We start from the raw sequence: 16,558 nt of genomic DNA on the forward strand, positions 1-16,558 counted from the left end.
AGCAGCTAACACCTTGCATAACATATGGAGGTGATAAGAGTTGAGTAATTTGCCCACAGGCATACAGCTATTTTCTGAGCCAAAAGAGGATTCATTTAAGGTGGAAAGAGTATCTGTCTGTGGCAGGGAGAGGATCTGATGGAGGTGAAGGTCAAGACTGGGAGTTGATGGGTTATACTCCTTATTGAGTGGTTTCATTCATATATTTTTCTTTCTTAGAAATAGTCTTTTTCTTCCAGAAGGGGAATTCTGTGATATTTTTTTTTTCTTTTTATTATTTCTTTCTTTACTTACTTTCAAACTTTCTATTCTTAGTTTCCAGTGGATTAGTCATCAGGTTGTAACTTGACAAGTAGCTGGGGGAGGGGTGTGTGTATAGCTAATTTTGCAGTATGTCTTGTGGAACAGCCAAGAAGCTGTTGGGCTAGAAGATCCCTAAACCCTGTGGGAGCAAAAAGACCAAGGAAGCGCTGAGTGAACTGGGAAGGTCTGGAAAGATGTGGGATCAAGGAAGGTCCTTGAAGGATGGGTGGAAATTTGGGGAGGGAGGCAGGGAGGATGGCATTCTAGATCTGGCAGTCTTTCTCTTGTTCCCAATTTTGTGCATTCCTAGTTGGCTGTGATGGCTACTGCCCTCTGCTGATAAGTCTTCCTTGAGCTCTTGGGAAGTCTACTAACCTCATGAAGAGGATTTAGAAGGCAAGGGGTGTCCATCTGCTGATTCCATGTATTTTTGCTTCCTAGAAAGATAAGAGGACAGATGTTGACCAGACAGAATAAAATGGATCCAACCCGTCACTACTCCCCTTTCTGCTTTAAACTCAAAAATATCTCTAACACATCTTACCAACTAGAGATGTCTGATTTTCAAGTGTAAAACACTCTCTAGAAGTGTTAAGCTGCCTCAGCTCTTCTTCAGGGTGCAGTGGCTTTAATTAGACTAGCATTTAGCTGTTATCAAGAGCTCTGGGAATGGGAGTTTTATTTTGGGGCAGGAAGAAGGAGAATAGAGGCCAAGCATGGTGGCTCAGGCCTGTAATCCTAGCACTCTGGGAGGCCGAGGCGGGAGGATCGCTTGAGCTCAGGAGTTCGAGACCAACCTGAGCAAGAGTGAGACCCCATCTCTACTAAAAATAGAAAAAAAATTAGCCAGGCAACTAAAAATAGAGAAAATTAGCTGGGTGTGGTGGCACGTACCTATAGTCTCAGCTACTCAGGAGGCTGAGGCAGGAGGATCACTTGAGCCCAGGAGTCTGAGGTTGCTGTGAGCTAGGCTGACGCCATGGCACTCTAGCCCGGGCAACAGAGCAAGACTCTGTCTAAAAAAACAAAAAAAAAAAAAAAAAAAGAAGGAGAATAGAATTCTAAGCAGGGTCAGGAAGGGATCCTTAAGTTGGCTGTCTCAGTGACTGTACTTGAGTTAAGATCATCACAGCCTGTTGGGAAAGTTGTAAATGTCAGTCTTCCTGTCTGCTAAGGTGTCCCCAGTCTGGACTGGCCAGGTCTGGGTGCTCGGACCAGCCCACTGTCTTTCCAGTTTCCCTAGATGAAAGAAGGTGTGGGAGGAGATAACAGTCAGATGAAGTGGTGGAGATACACATAAAAAACCTTCCCTTTCCTTCCACTCCATAAGATACAAGAGCCGTGGCTGTGTGTCAGTGTGCACATTATTATGTGATGAAGGATGAACAGGCAGGTGGGAGGTGCTGTTGGGGTTCACACAGGAGAGAGAGGCCAGGGCTGGCTGAATCCTGTCTGGCTGTGGCCCCTGGAGTCCCTCTAAGCCAGCTTTGTGTCCCCTCCTCCCATCTCCCCTGACCCCTCCCAGGCTGTGGAGAACTTCATCTACTCCTGTGCTGGCTGCTGCGTAGCCACGTACGTCCTGGGCATCTGTGACCGACATAATGACAACATCATGCTGAAGACCACTGGTCACATGTTCCACATCGATTTTGGCCGCTTCCTGGGTCACGCCCAGATGTTTGGCAACATCAAGCGGTAATGATCTCCCGAAGCCAGGATGTGCGTGAGGGCAGGGAGGGGAGCAGAAATGGCTCAGAGCTGGGCCCCACGCCCAGGATGGAAAGAGCTGGGCCTAAGAGCATGGTCCCTGGGCCGAGCAGCTGTGGAGGAGGGAAGACCGACAAAGAGGTCAAGTCCTTACAAAAGAAGGTGGAGACCAGCTGTTCTCCCTCCCTACTGAGGACCGAGTGAGTCAAAGGACAGGAGCCCGAACTGCAGCAAAAGGGAATGCAATTGGATATCCAGGAAAAAATATTGCTAGCTCACAAATAAGGAACCAGTGAAGGATATGGAGTATCTGTCTCTGGGGATCTTTTAAGAGTAAGGTAGGGTAAGAAAAGAAAAAAGTTAGAGCCCCGTCTATCCGGGTCCATAGACACTGGGAGGGATGAGGGACGCCACCCCCGATGGAGCCCACGAGGTGGACTTCCTCCTCCAGCTGACCTTTACCTGTATGTTCCCCTTGGCCCAGGGACCGTGCCCCCTTTGTCTTCACCTCGGACATGGCGTATGTCATCAACGGGGGTGACAAGCCTTCCAGCCGCTTCCATGATTTTGTTGACCTTTGCTGCCAAGCCTACAACCTCATTCGCAAGCACACCCACCTCTTCCTCAACCTTCTGGGCCTGGTGAGGAGCTCCATCCCTTTGGGGACACCTCCTTCTTACTGTCTGACACCACCTTTAACGCTTGCTTCAAAGGATTTCTGGAGATTTACTTCTCTGAGCCCTAATTGAATACCTGCCCGCCCTAGATAAAGGCAGGGACCCAATATACCTGGGGACAGTGGTGTCTATGCAGGTATCTGACTCCCTATAGGCCCCTCGATTCCTGTGGCTCTCCAGCCACTGCCCACATCTGGCCAATTCCTGTGGCCCATCCAGCCACTGCCCACATCTGGCCAATTCCTGTGGCTCTCCAGCCACTGCCCACATCTGGCCAACTCCTGTGGCCACTCCAGCCATCTGTCTGTCACCCCCTAGAAGGGTTAGGGAGCCTAGCTGTAGAAAATCTCGCCTGAGGATAGAGAAAAAGCAAGAATTCCCTGTTGTTACAAGCACCCTCTTTCCTTCTTTCCACTCCTAGATGTTGTCCTGCGGGATCCCTGAGCTCTCAGACCTGGAGGACCTCAAGTATGTGTACGATGCCCTGAGGCCTCAGGACACAGAGGCCAACGCCACTACCTACTTCACTAGGTAACACCCTGTGCAAAACAGCATTGCACACCCGGAGCAGTCCCCAAGCTGCCCGATTGGCAGGAGCGGGGCCGGGGAGAGGGGAAAGGCTTAGTTCAGACGGTAGAACCTAGAGTTGACAACATGGATATATGTCCCAGTGTTGCCTCTGATTTAGGTAAATCATTTTGCTTTTCTCAGCTTCAGTTTCCCATCTGCATTTTGGTGCTATGCTTTGTGTGTAGGGATATTGCCACCACTCTTACCTACGTTCTCAGCAGGTCTCATTCAAAAACTATCTATGGGCTGTGTATAATATGGCTTCTGTAATAGTTTTTAGCTCCCTTGATCAGGCTCTTCCCCCTTGCCAAAACATAGAAAGTCCATGATTCAGTTTCTCCTTGTTTGACAACATTTTTGGGCATGCTATGTATGGAAGCAAGGACTTGTCTATGTGCTAATTCCCACAGTTTTGTCCATGGAAATGATGTCTCCATTATATTTTACACTCTTTTTGGAACTTAGAGAACTAAATATTCTCTGTGGGGTCTAACACTGGGCCTCTCCTTTTGAATTCAAATCTCTAGATTGAAAAGTGCTTGGTGAGGTTCCATCGTACTGAACCTTGAAATTCAGGTCGACAACAATATTTAGACATTTCCACAGAGTCCCTAATTCCTCCCTACCTTGGTTTGACTATCTTGGCTCAGGTGGGCGGCATGAGGAGGAGGTAAGACCCAGGAATCACACGAGTACACTGCGTGAGATAATTGTGTACCAACCGTGTACTCTATGAGGATATTCCACAAGGAAAATGGTTTGATCTGAGCTGATTGTCAGTCTCAGGAATCAGGGAATATTCCTTTGGATACTCCAGTCAAGGTGTTTGGAATTTGGGTTCATGGTTGCGTCCCTTTCTTCTTATCTTTCTGTACCAACAGGTTGATTGAGTCCAGCCTGGGCAGTGTGGCCACAAAGCTCAATTTTTTCATCCATAACCTGGCTCAGATGAAGTTCACGGGCTCAGATGACCGGCTGACCCTTTCCTTTGCCCCCCGAACACACACTCTCAAGAGCTCTGGCCGCATCAGTGATGTTTTTCTCTGCCGCCACGAGAAGATCTTCCACCCCAACAAGGGCTATGTAAGTGTTTTCTCCAGTCTGACCCCCTCTCTTGCTCCCCACTGACCCCAGCTCTTTGGGGTCTGGCTGTGTTTTCAGACCCACACGGTGGGCACTGGAGCTGACTGAGCCCCCTGTGCTGCGAGCAGTCCCAGACCACTGCCCTCTCCCTTGCTCAAGTGACCTGCCTGCAACCAGGGTGCTGAACAGGATGGCTCTTCCCTCTGAGTCAAGGGTCCTGTGGAACAGGTGCAGGAAATCTTTGCTTTGAGATTCTTGCATATGTGCTAGCTATCATCGTTGTCTCTCCAAGGGGAGACTCTTGCCCTCTTCCTTCTGGAAAGTGCCCCTCCCCCAACACACATGCACTTCTGGTCCCTTACCTGCCCCCTTCACGGGGTGCAGAGGGCTCGGCAGGGATTCGCTGAGCTTTGGGCCTTTGCAGATATACGTGGTGAAGGTGATACGAGAGAATGCTCATGAGGCCACTTACATCCAGCGGACGTTTGAGGAGTTCCAGGAATTGCACAATAAGCTGCGGCTGCTCTTCCCGTCTTCACTCCTGCCCAGGTAGCCGCCGCCTTTCCTCTCTGCACAGAGGGGTCGGGGGAGGGAGAAAGAGTTAGTGACGGGGGGTGCACAGGACTGCAGGGGCAGAAAGGACTCAGGCTGAAGATCTGCCTGCTTTACCGGGCCTGGTGTCGCGTTTGAGAACAGGCGCGCCCCCTGCTGGCCAGGCTGTCCTGACACCGCGTGCTCTTACTCCAGCCGGGACGCCAAGTCTGGGCCCACCTGCCCGAAGGCAGGTACCGTGGGTCTAAGGTAGGGGCAGTGACTGAATCTGAAGATGTTTCCGGGTGAGTTACACCATTTTTCAACTGGATAAGCAAAATGTGGTGTATACATACAATGGAGAATTATCCAGCATTAAAACGGAAGGAAATTCTGACACATGCTACATCCAACATGGATAAACCTTGAGGACATTATGCTAAATGAGCTATGCCAGTCACCAAAGGACAAAAACTGCATGATGTTACCCACCTGAGTTACCTAGAGTAACTATGGATTCATAGAGACCGAAAGCGGAGGCCGGGGCGGGCGGGAAGGGAGGCGTCGCTGTTTGAAGGGTACAGAGTTTCACTTTTGCAAGATGAAAAGGGCTCTGCACATGGGTGGTGACGGCGCGTAACGGTGTGAATGTCGTTGATGCCACAGAACTGTACACTTAAAAGCGGTTAAGATGGTAATCTTCATATTGTGGGTATTTTAGCACAATTTTTTAAAAAATGATTTTTCCAACGAATGTTTACATTGGGTGAGAGCAACTGGGTGCTCCAAAGCTCCCTGCCGCCCAGCAGTTCGGGTCTCCTGTCTGGGGTCCGTGGCACTGTGCGGGGAGAGGTGCCGAGCGAGCGCGGTCAGACCCGGGCACCGACGGGCAGCCGGGAGGAATCGGGTGGCGACGGTCCCGGGGAAGGGAGGCCGAAGGGGGTCAGGTGGCTGGGAATGCAAATGACACATGACAAAGTCTGTGGCCCCCATTTTCTCTCCCCATCTTCCGTCCTGCGTGCCGCTGCCCACCTGCCGCGCCAGCTTCCCTAGTCGCTTCGTGATCGGCCGCTCCCGGGGAGAGGCGGTGGCCGAGCGGCGGAGGGAGGAGTTGAACGGCTACATCTGGCACTTGATCCACGCAGCCCCCGAGGTGGCCGAGGTGGGTGGGCTCTTCTCTGCTCCTGGCTGTACTGGCCGCTGGTGGGGGCGGCGGGGGAGGCAGGGGAGTCGGGGAGAGGACTTGGCTCCCCCAGGGCTGCTGGCATAGTGACCAGTGCTCCGGTGTGCAGGGGACAGGAGGAGGCTGGGTCCGTGGTGGTTCGGCCTCACAGGGTCATGGGCAGAAACACAATCAAACAGAAATGCGAATGGCCCTGGGGCACACGGAGAGACGCTGACCAGTGGGATGTGACCCCACGGTGATTAGAGTGACCGGAACCCGAGGAGGGAAGGGGTTTCTGCTTGAGGAAAAGAAGGTTTTTGAGCAGGTTGAATGTGTGTATCCACCTAGATTGTTTTAAAACAAACCGTTATAATGGCCCTACTATAGTCATAGGTAATCCTATTACAAATCACCTGACTCCACTTTCCTTGGTCCCTTCCTATTTGTTCATATACAAGCGTGATTTTTATGGTTTTAGAGTGGTCATAGTTTAAATACAATTCTATATTCCGACTTTTTTCCCTTAACATTTGTAGTAAGCATATGCCATAACTTTAAATATCTGTACCAAATTAGTACATTGACGTGCAGTACCAGAATCTCCCTAACCACTTGCTTTTGGAAAGCTATTGAGAGTATGTCCATTTTTCCCACTATTAATGTTCAAGTGGGTATTTTCACACATTTAGGTTTTTTGGTTTTGTTTTCTTTCCCCCTGTTTATTTAGGAAACGTTCTCAAGAATGGAATGCGAGGTCTTTGCCCAAGGCTGGCTCATGCAGTTCTCAGTGCTTGAGTTGTGCGTGTGTGTGTGTGTGTGTGTGTGTGCGCGTGTGTGTGTCGACAGGGGAGGCAGTTGTGGGAAAGAACAGACTGATGTGACCTCGTTTTGTTTTTTCTTTTTAAAAAACCTTTTGGCCGGGCGAGGTGGCTCACGCCTGTAATCCTAGCACTCTGGGAGGCCGAGGTGGGCGGATCGTTTGAGCTCAGGAGTTCGAGACCAGCCTGAGCAAGAGCGAGACCCCATCTCTACTAAAAATAGAAAGAAATTATATGGGCAGCTAAAAATATATATAGAAAAAATTAGCCGGGCATGGTGGTGCATGCCTGTAGTCCCAGCTACTCGGGAGGCTGAGACAGGAGGATCGCTTGAGCTCAGGAGTTTGAGGTTGCTGTGAGCTAGGCTGACGCCATGGCACTCACTCTAGCCTGGGCAACAAAGTGAGACTCTGTCTCAAAAAAAATAAATAAATAAAAAAAAATAAAAAACCTTTTAGTTTGAAAACTTTTAAACAGAAAAGTAGAGAAATGATATTAGTACCTATACATATCCGTCACCTAAATGGTTAATGTTTTGCCATATTTGCTTCATCTATTTTTTGTGAAGTGTTTTAAAGTAAATTACAGTCATCAAGCTATTTGTACTCCTAAATACTCACTATACATCTTGAAAAATAAGGACATATTCTTTTGTAACTATAGTGTTATTGTATCATTCAGTCAATAGGCCAAATTCAAAATTATCCTATCATCCCCTGAATTCTTTTTATAGTTGGTTTGTTGGAGCCATGACCCAAACAAGAACTGGATATTACATTTGGTTCTTATATTTCATAAGTCTCTTTTAATCTGGAACTGTCCCTTTCCTTTTTGTATTGGGGCATTGTCTTATTGAAGAATGGCCCTGTTCTCTGATTCCGTTCCAGTGTGACTTGGTGTACACCTTCTTCCACCCTCTGTCTCGGGATGAGAAGGCTGCGGGCACCAGTCCAGCTCCGAAGTCCTCAGGTACAGTACCTTCTCTGAGTCATTCCTGCCACCTCCTCTGAACTAGCCCAAGGCTAACTGTTCCTGCTCCTACCAGTTTCAGTTCTTTCCTTGACTTGTCTCCTGTTCCTTTTCTTACTGTCTAGGGAATCTGGTTTCCCACTCAGGCTGCGGGGTCTATGGCTCCTTACCGGGCTTCCCCACAGGGTAGATGTTCAGGTGGTGATTTTACTCATAGATTGTATAGACCCATCCCAACCCAATTCTAAATCACGTTCCAGACCCCTCTTGTGTGGGTCCCCTGAATGTCCGGAACCTGATGTGGAGCGGCTGGGGTAAGGGGGTTCGGAAAGAAATCAGAAAGAGCTGCCTGACACCAGACAGGGGCATGGCTGGCCTCTTGACCTTTCTTGGTTTTCTTTGTCCCTACAGACGGCACGTGGGCCCGGCCTGTTGGGAAGGTGGGAGGGGAGGTGAAGCTGTCCATCTCCTACAAAAACAATAAACTCTTCATCATGGTGATGCACATTCGGGGCTTGGTAAGTGTGCGCATGCGCAGCCCTCATTTGGTTTTTATCTTTCTTGTGCTGCTTTTCGATTGGTCGCATCTTCTCTGCCCCATGTCATGAGAGTAACCACAAAGATTTACTGAGCTTCTGCCATGGACCTGCTACCATGCCAGGCCTGTAGTATGACCAGGCTGTACAAGATACAGCTTCTTATGAGCTGTGGTCTTAGGCAAGTGGCCTAATTACCCTGAGCCTCAGTATAATGGAGACAATGTTAGTGCCTACTTCATAGCGTTGTAATGGGGATTAAATGAGATAATGCATGTAGATCACTTAACACCATGCCTGGTATTTTTATTATCATGGTAATTAGTATAAGGAGAGGCCCAAGGGGCTTATTTCCTGGATATAATGATACGGCAGCCACATGACATGCTTTGAGCATGATCAAGGCAGTATAGAATTACTAAATTTTTGGTATGGATTCTAAGAACATGGTGAACGGAAGGAGAAGGGGACTTTTATTGAATACTGGCAGTGTGCTGCACCCTGTGTTCGGTGTTTGGTGTAGGTTGGGGCAGCGGGACATAGCAAGAGGAGTAGGAGCTTTGGAGTCAGAGAGACTTTGATTTCACTCTCATCATTCATTCATTCATTCATTCAACAAATGTTCATCAAGTGCCCACCTTATGCCAGGTACTGATACATCAGCTCTGGATACAGGAGAAAACAAAACAAATCCCTGCCCTCAGGGAGCTTACATTCTAGCTGGAAAAGGCAGACAGACAGGTTGATAAAATCTATAGCCTGTGAGATGGTGGTAAGAATTATGGCATGAGATAAAGCAGAGGAGAGGAGTGGCAGTTTGCGTCGAGGGGTCAGGGAAGGCTCACTGATGAGGAGGTATCTTAGCGAAGGTGGAAGGAGGTGGTAGTGGGGGTGGGGGAGCCATGTATGTGCATCTGAGGGAGGATTGTTCCGGGCAGAGGGGGCAGTTAGACCCCAAAGCCTGGAGCTGGGAGCCTGCTGGGGTGTGTCAGAAACTGCAAGGGACCAATGGCTGAAGCCGATGGAGTACAGGCAAGAGGAACGGTGATGAGGTTGGAAAGGGCGAGGCAGACCAGAGCCTGGACTCACAGTGAGGACTCTGGTTTTTCCCTGAATGAGATGGGTTTTGAGCAGAGGTGTGACATGATCTGAGTTAAGCTTTAAAAGGATCAGGCTGAGTGAATGACTAGTTGGCTGACCTTGAGCAAGCAACTTAATCTCTCTGACTCATGTCTCCACCTCTCAGGGGTTAAGTGGACTGAATGACAAAATAGACACAGACAGTCGCATGGCAGGAGGATGCCTGGGGACATGATGGTTCACTTAAAATAAACCACATTATGGGATGCCCTGAGCATTTGGATAAAAAGTATAGACTTGATATAACAGGCAATCCAGTTGGTGTTTTTGGAGGACACTAACGTCACCATGGTAGATACTTCCATCAGCATGCAGTGAGCTGGGAAGCAGACATATAGCTGAGGTGTGCATTGCAGAAAGTCCGGTGTGGGAGATGAGCGTGTGCATCAGGGTGTGATCACAGGAATGGTGATAGAGAAAGATAGAAAGATCTTCATCTTTTTTGGGTTTTACTCTGTTGTAGCAACTGCTGCAGGATGGGAACGATCCTGACCCCTATGTGAAGATTTACCTCCTTCCTGACCCTCAGAAAACCACTAAGCGGAAAACCAAAGTGGCCCGGAAAACCTGCAATCCTACCTACAATGAGATGGTGTGTGGGGAAATGGCGGGGTAGAGCAGGGGTTGGCAAACGGGGTGTTTTTGCAGATAAAGTTGTGCTGGAACATGGCCATGCTTACTTAGGTATTGCCTGTGGCTGCTTTCGTGTTGCAATGGCAGAGCTGAGTAGTTGTGACATAGTAAAAATGTTTAGGCTTTGTAAGCCATATAGTCTATCCATCCCGTTACCTAAAAAGTTTGCCAGCACTTAGGGTTGGGATTCCACCGCTGGGGCCGGGGCCCTGTCCTGGGGGAAGGAAGAGCCCACAGGCCTGTGCCGAGAATGAGCAGTGGCTGCAATAAAAAGCCCCACCTGCTTGAACTCTGAGCAAAGCTCAAAGTTCACTGATGCTTGCCTTGGATTCTGTTTACCCTCTGTGTCCCCTAGACTCTTAGGGACAGGGAGATAAAACGGTGATGGCCTCAGCCAGATCAAACCACCACAGACTTTAGCATCTCCCCATCTCACTTCTCACGTTCCCTCTCTCACCATGCCCCTCTCTTTCCAATGTACAGTTGGTGTATGACGGGATCCCCAAGGGGGACCTGCAGCAGCGGGAGCTCCAGCTCAGCGTGCTGAGTGAGCAAGGATTCTGGGAGAACGTCCTCCTCGGCGAGGTGCACATCCGCCTGCGGGAGCTGGACCTGGCCCAGGAGAAGACCGGCTGGTTTGCGCTGGGATCTCGAAGTCATGGGACCTTGTGAGCCCAGCGGAGCTACTGCCTGGGACCCCAGGCTGGTGGCGGGAGCTGGGGGGAGGACGCTTCCTTTCCTTGTGAAAGGGCAGGGCCCTCGGCAGGCCTCCCCCTTGTCCCGATGGATGTGGCCTCCATGGCGGGAGGCAGGGAGAGTGAAACACTCTCTGCTGTCCCTTCCCCTGCAGACTGAACTCGGGGTGCTTGTAATGAGCAGCCCTTGGAGGCTGTGAGGTTGCAACAAAGTTTTAAGTTTACCTTGTGTCAAGGGAGCAATGCCTGGTTTGGGGTGTGTGTGGGGCTGTATGAAGTAGCATTATGGGGGAGGGTGGGTGGATATCTTTATTTTTATTTTTAAAAAATGAAATAGTAATGTTGTCCTAACTGGGACAGGAAGCCTTGCGAGAAGGGACATACATATGCCTCAGAAGGCAAGAGAGGATGACTGTTTGGACTTTTTGTATGATTAAGGTTCTTATTGGACTTTTCCCTAGGTTTTTTTGTTTTTTGTGTTCTAGCTATAGGAATTATTTGGGGAGGGGCCCAGTGAGTCCTCGGTCAGAGCCCTCCCTCTCTAAGGGCAGGTCGAGGAGGGTCAGGGAGGGCTCCCCGTGCTGGACCGAGGCCTGCGCCGCTGGGCCCTTCTGAGTTTGCCTCCAAAGGAGAGCGACGTGATAGCTACATGTGTAAGGAAGGGCCTTCCGTGTTGGGGTTCTGCCAAGGACCTGTATTCAGGGACCCATGCTCTTTTGGGGGAAGTTTTCCTCTTGTCTTCCCCTACTTTATTAGGACTTGCCCTGAATACCGCCTCCTACCCCTCCCCCCTCCATTCTCCCATCCTTCTGGGGGTCGTCTGGTCTCAGTGAATACGCTAGGGGTGCTCCCCCATAGGCCTCTCCCCTCCTTTTTCTCTAGGGGGCAAGTTGCTGCCTCGGTCCTTAGATTTAGTTCCACCCAAGGACATCTTGGCCTTGGGAAGGGGGCCCCTCGGCCGCACATGCCAGTGTGGCCGCCTGCTGTGTAGTTTCTAGAAAGCCTTCCCCACCACCCCCACTTCTTTTGTGCTGCTTCTCTCCCCAACTCCATTTCTGTCACACTTTTTATAAGACTTTCACTCATTCTGTGGGGCCATAAACCTATTTAGTGTGGAGCCAAAGGGATGCCCTGTCTGAAGGAAGGGGGCCTGGGGTGGGAGAATCCATCAAAACGATGTTTTTTCCAGTGATTTTCTTTGGTCCAGGAGGAAGGCGTGTGAGAGTGGCCATGGTTCCTCTAGAGCTGAGCTCAGGAGCCAGAAAGGAGAGACTGAGTCTCTTATCTCTTGATAGTCTTTGTTCCCCACCAGGTGGATTTTAAATTCGCTCTTCTGTGTTCCACTCCATAGGGTTGTCTTCCTTGAAAAAAAAGAGGGAAGGACTTTGAATTTGATACTAACTTTTTAAACCAGAATTGGCTGGATGTGTCCCGTGATTGGGGAAAGGAATAAAAAGAGGATGTTCCATAAACTGTCCCCTCCCTCCCCCAGCTCCCTCCCCAATTCCAAGGATCAGAAACCCCCTTTTTGCTGACTCATTCCATAACTGGAGAAAGAGGCTCCATTGATTGAAGCTACAGGGCATCAAGGAAGTTTATATTTTTCTTTTAAGTTAAAAATGCCAAGGATAAGGCTGGCTGCTGTGGGAAGGGGTTGGGGGAGTGGGGAACGGGTGGCTTTTCCAGATGATTGGACCATAGATGGGTTACTGGCTTTTTGCCTGTAGCTCATTTCATTTTGACCCTCTTCGCTCCTGATTTAAAGAAATCTGTGTACTGTTTACTTCCCACTTCCCAGACTCCCTTGTATCTCCTACTTTCTCTGGAATTGTATTTTCTAATAAATGACATTTGAGAAAAAAAGGAAAAGGAAACTGTCATTTTATTTATTTTTTTTTAATTTTTATTTCCAAATATTAAGGGGGTACAAATGTTTTTGTTACATGGATACACTGTATAATGCTGAAGTCGGGGCTTTCAGTGTGCCCGTCACCTGGACAGTGCTCATTGTACCCAACAGGTAAGTTTTTATCCCTCACCCCCTCCCATCCTTCTCCCTTCTTAGTTTCCAATGTCCTTTATGTCTCTTTGTGCCTGTGTGCACCCATCATTTAGCTTCCACTTATTAGTGAGAACACGTGGTGTTTATTTTTCCATTCCTGAGATACTTCACTTAGGATGATGGACTCCGGTTCCATCCAAGTTGCTGCAGAATCTATCACTTTAAAGATTGGTTGAGCTTTGCACAGTAGCACTCTTGTAGCCAATGAGGTTTATCCAAGGCGAGATTATTGCTAATTGAAAGACTGGCTGATGTTTAAATGTTTAGAGGAAAACTGATGTACAAGATGAAGATGACAGTAATGGCTTTACAAATGGTAACTTTTACAAGCATTAGTGCACTGCATGGAGCATTTTACATTTGCCAGCTAAATCTGCCCTCACTCTTGATCAGGTGGGTGTTATTATCCCCATTTGACAGATGAAGAAACTTAAGTTCAGAGAGATTAGGTAACTTGCCTAAGGGCACACAGCCAGTTGGTCTTGGAGCTGGAATTTGAACCCAGGTTTGTTGGACTCCAACCTTGTGCTACCCCTCCTAGGTAATTTTTAATATAATCCCTTAAGTTGGTATAATATTTGATAGTTTTTAGAGTGCTTTCTATACATGATGTCATTTTTCATTACAACTACCCTGTAAGTAGGTATGGTTCATTCATGAATTCTGTCAACAAACATTTACTGTGCTTAACAGTGCTAGCCAGTGGCATGCCTCCATTCACAAAGAATACAGTGGGCGGGATGCTTCCACGGCAGTGCATTGGGCCCTGTACTAGGCATTGTGGGGCAGGGGGGGAGGTGGTTACAAAGATAAATGAAGGCGATTTCTGCATTTAAGAAGTTTGGAGGCTGGGCATGGTTGCTCACACCTGTAATCCTAGTGCTTTGGGAGGCTGAGGCAGGAGGATTGCTTGAGCCCAGGAGTTTGAGGTTGCTGTGAGCTATGATGACGCCATGACACTCTACCCAGGGCAACAGAGTGAGAGCCTGTCTCCAGGAAAAAAAAGTTTGCTACCTAGTGATATTTATTTTTATTTTTTTTATTTTTTTATTTTTTTTGAGACAGCGTCTCACTCTGTTGCCCAGGCTAGAGTGCCGTGGCATCAGCCTCGCTCACAGCAACCTCAAACTCCTGGGCTCAAGCGATCCTCCTGCCTCAGCCTCCCGAGTAGCTGGGACTACAGGCATGTGCCACCATGCCCGGCTAATTTTTTCTGTATATATTTTTAGTTGTCCATATAATTTCTTTCTATTTTTAGTAGAGACGGGGTCTCGCTCTTGCTCAGGCTGGTCTTGAACTTCTGAGCTCAAACGATCCACCGCCTCGGCCTCCCAGAGTGCTAGGGTTACAGGCGTGAGCCACCGTGCCCGGCCCCCTAGTGATATTTAACCAATTCCATTTTATAAGAGAAAAACCGAAACTCTTGAGGTGCCTCACGATTATCAAGCCATCAGAGCATGACGGTAGCCCAGAAGTAAACTCCCCAAATGGAAGATGGAAGCAATTTGACCTTCATTCAAACATTTTATCCAGAAGTTTTCAAAACTCTCCAGCGGGGACTCAGATTTCATGCCAGGGAATTTTGTAGGGCTTTCAAGGGACTTTTCAGTAGTAAACAGTAGGAAATGTTACCTGCTGTGTTTCTAAGTGGTTTTGAGGTGTCATTGCAATTCTGGACAAGTCCCTGTGGACTTTTTAAAAGTTAGAACTTGAATCTGGCAAGAGTCTTAGTTAAAGAAATTTCTTGGCCAAATGGGGTAGAAATCTGAAGCCCCCTGAGGGAGTGGGAATGAGAGAGCTGGGGCACGGGGAAGCGAGGGGTTGCCTGGGGAGAAGGGAAACAAAAGAAGCCCAGGAGGCCTGGTTCTCCGAGTTCAAAGAGAGGTGGCAAAAATGAAGTAGCCAACTTGCTGGGATTTGGGGGCAAAGATTAGATTATATGTGAAAGGTCAAAAATGAGGCAGCATTTTAAGTTGAGAGGGAATTTTCTGGTGGCTGGGACTTGTCTGAGGGGTCTGATCAATTCGACAAACGAACATGAATGGCCTACTGTGGGTTAGGCCCTGTGGCTACTCAGATGACAAAGGCGTGGATCGTGTCTTCAAGGAACTCACAGTCTGGCAAGAGAGGCAGACACGGCAACATAATACAGTGCAGTGTGGCATGGACATGGTGGGGAAGTGGAAGGGTGGGGTGGGCAGAGTGGGTTTCATAGGAGGTATTAGAACGGGGTTTTGAAGTCAATCAGAATTCCAGATTTTATCCTTGGTGTCATGGGGACACCATTAGAGGGTCTTGGGAAAGGAACTGCAATGCTCCAATTTTGTTTTGTTTTTTTTTTTTTTTTTTTTTTTTTTGAGACAGAGTCTCACTCTGTTGCCCAGGCTAGAGTGAGTGCCGTGGTGTCCGCCTAGCTCACAGCAACCTCAAACTCCTGAGCTCAAGCGATCCTCCTGTCTCAGCCTCCCGAGTAGCTGGGACTACAGGCATGCGCCACCATGCCCGGCTAATTTTTCCTATATATATTTTTAGCTGTCCATATAATTTCTTTCTATTTTTAGTAGAGATGGGGTCTCGCTCTTGCTCAGGCTGGTCTCGAACTCCTGAGCTCAAACGATCCGCCCACCTCGGCCTCCCAGAGTGCTAGGATTACAGGCGTGAGCCACCGCGCCCGGCCAGCCTCCAATTTTGTTTTAAGAGATCATTCTGGCTCCTATTTGAAGCAAGAATGGAAGCAGAAGCGAAGGCTATTGCAGTAGTCTAGGAGGGAAATGGTGGCTTGGGGATGGTGGAGGTGGTCAAATTCTGGGTAGTATATTTTGAAGGTGGAGCTGACAGAATTTGCTGATGGATTGCATATGGAATCGAGGGAGAGAGGAGCTGAGGATGACTCCTAAGTTTGGGGCCTCAGCATTGGGTGAAGTGTACTATAGAGGTATTACTGGAATGGGGAAGGTGGGTTCAGTGGAGCCGAATCAAGACTTCTGTTTTGATCATGATAAGTTTGAGATGTCTGATAGCCTCCCAGGTGGAGAAGTAGTAGAATGGAATCTCAAGCCCAAGGGAGAGGTCAGTCTGGAAGATTAGAAATGGAAGTCATCAGCATTTAGGTGGCATTTAATTCCATGGAACTGGATGAGATCACCTAGGTTAGAGAGCCTAGAAAAAAAGAATGTGGTGGATTGAGGCAACCTTTAGAGGAGGAGCAGCCACTGAAATTACTCTAGGAAAAGCAGATGAATGTGTCTTGGGGACCTAAAGAAAAGAAGTACGGTCAGTTTCCTAGGGCTGCCATAACACAGTATCACAAATCGAGTGGCTTAAACAACAGGTACTTATTTTCTCACAGTTGTAGAGGTTGGAAGCCCAAGATCAAGGGGTCAGTAGGGCTGGTTCCTTCCGGGGGCTGTGAGGGAGAATCTGTTCCATGTTTCCTTCTAGCTTCTCGGTTTGCTGGCAATCTTTGCCATTCCTTGGCTTATACATGCATCTCCCCAATCTCTGCCTTCACATTCACATGGCATTCTCCTTGTGTGTGTGCATGTGTCTGTGTCCAAATTTCCTCTTTTTATAAGGACACTATCATATTGGATTAGGGCACACCCTAACGACCTCATCTTAATTTGATCATTTGCAGAGAAGCTATTTTCAAATAAGGTCAAATTCCCA

General features: G+C 48.5%; 1 protein-coding gene across 1 annotated transcript in view; it reads left to right on the plus strand.

Moving 5' to 3' along the window:
* PIK3C2B (phosphatidylinositol-4-phosphate 3-kinase catalytic subunit type 2 beta) overlaps nt 1-12,608 on the plus strand; it is a 59,091-nt gene extending 46,483 nt beyond the window's left edge. Inside the window, exons 25-34 of the mRNA XM_069459355.1 lie at nt 1,829-1,998; nt 2,495-2,651; nt 3,109-3,218; nt 4,139-4,340; nt 4,765-4,889; nt 5,916-6,033; nt 7,742-7,823; nt 8,235-8,341; nt 9,963-10,091; nt 10,616-12,608. Of these exons, the coding sequence (XP_069315456.1) occupies nt 1,829-1,998; nt 2,495-2,651; nt 3,109-3,218; nt 4,139-4,340; nt 4,765-4,889; nt 5,916-6,033; nt 7,742-7,823; nt 8,235-8,341; nt 9,963-10,091; nt 10,616-10,804 (1,389 nt within the window). The 3' untranslated portion in view covers nt 10,805-12,608. The remainder of the gene's footprint in view (nt 1-1,828; nt 1,999-2,494; nt 2,652-3,108; nt 3,219-4,138; nt 4,341-4,764; nt 4,890-5,915; nt 6,034-7,741; nt 7,824-8,234; nt 8,342-9,962; nt 10,092-10,615) is intronic.
* The last annotated feature ends 3,950 nt before the right edge of the window (nt 12,609-16,558 follow it).

This window comes from Eulemur rufifrons, chromosome 27, assembly GCF_041146395.1.
Source record: "Eulemur rufifrons isolate Redbay chromosome 27, OSU_ERuf_1, whole genome shotgun sequence".
Taxonomy (NCBI): Eukaryota; Metazoa; Chordata; class Mammalia; order Primates; family Lemuridae; genus Eulemur; species Eulemur rufifrons.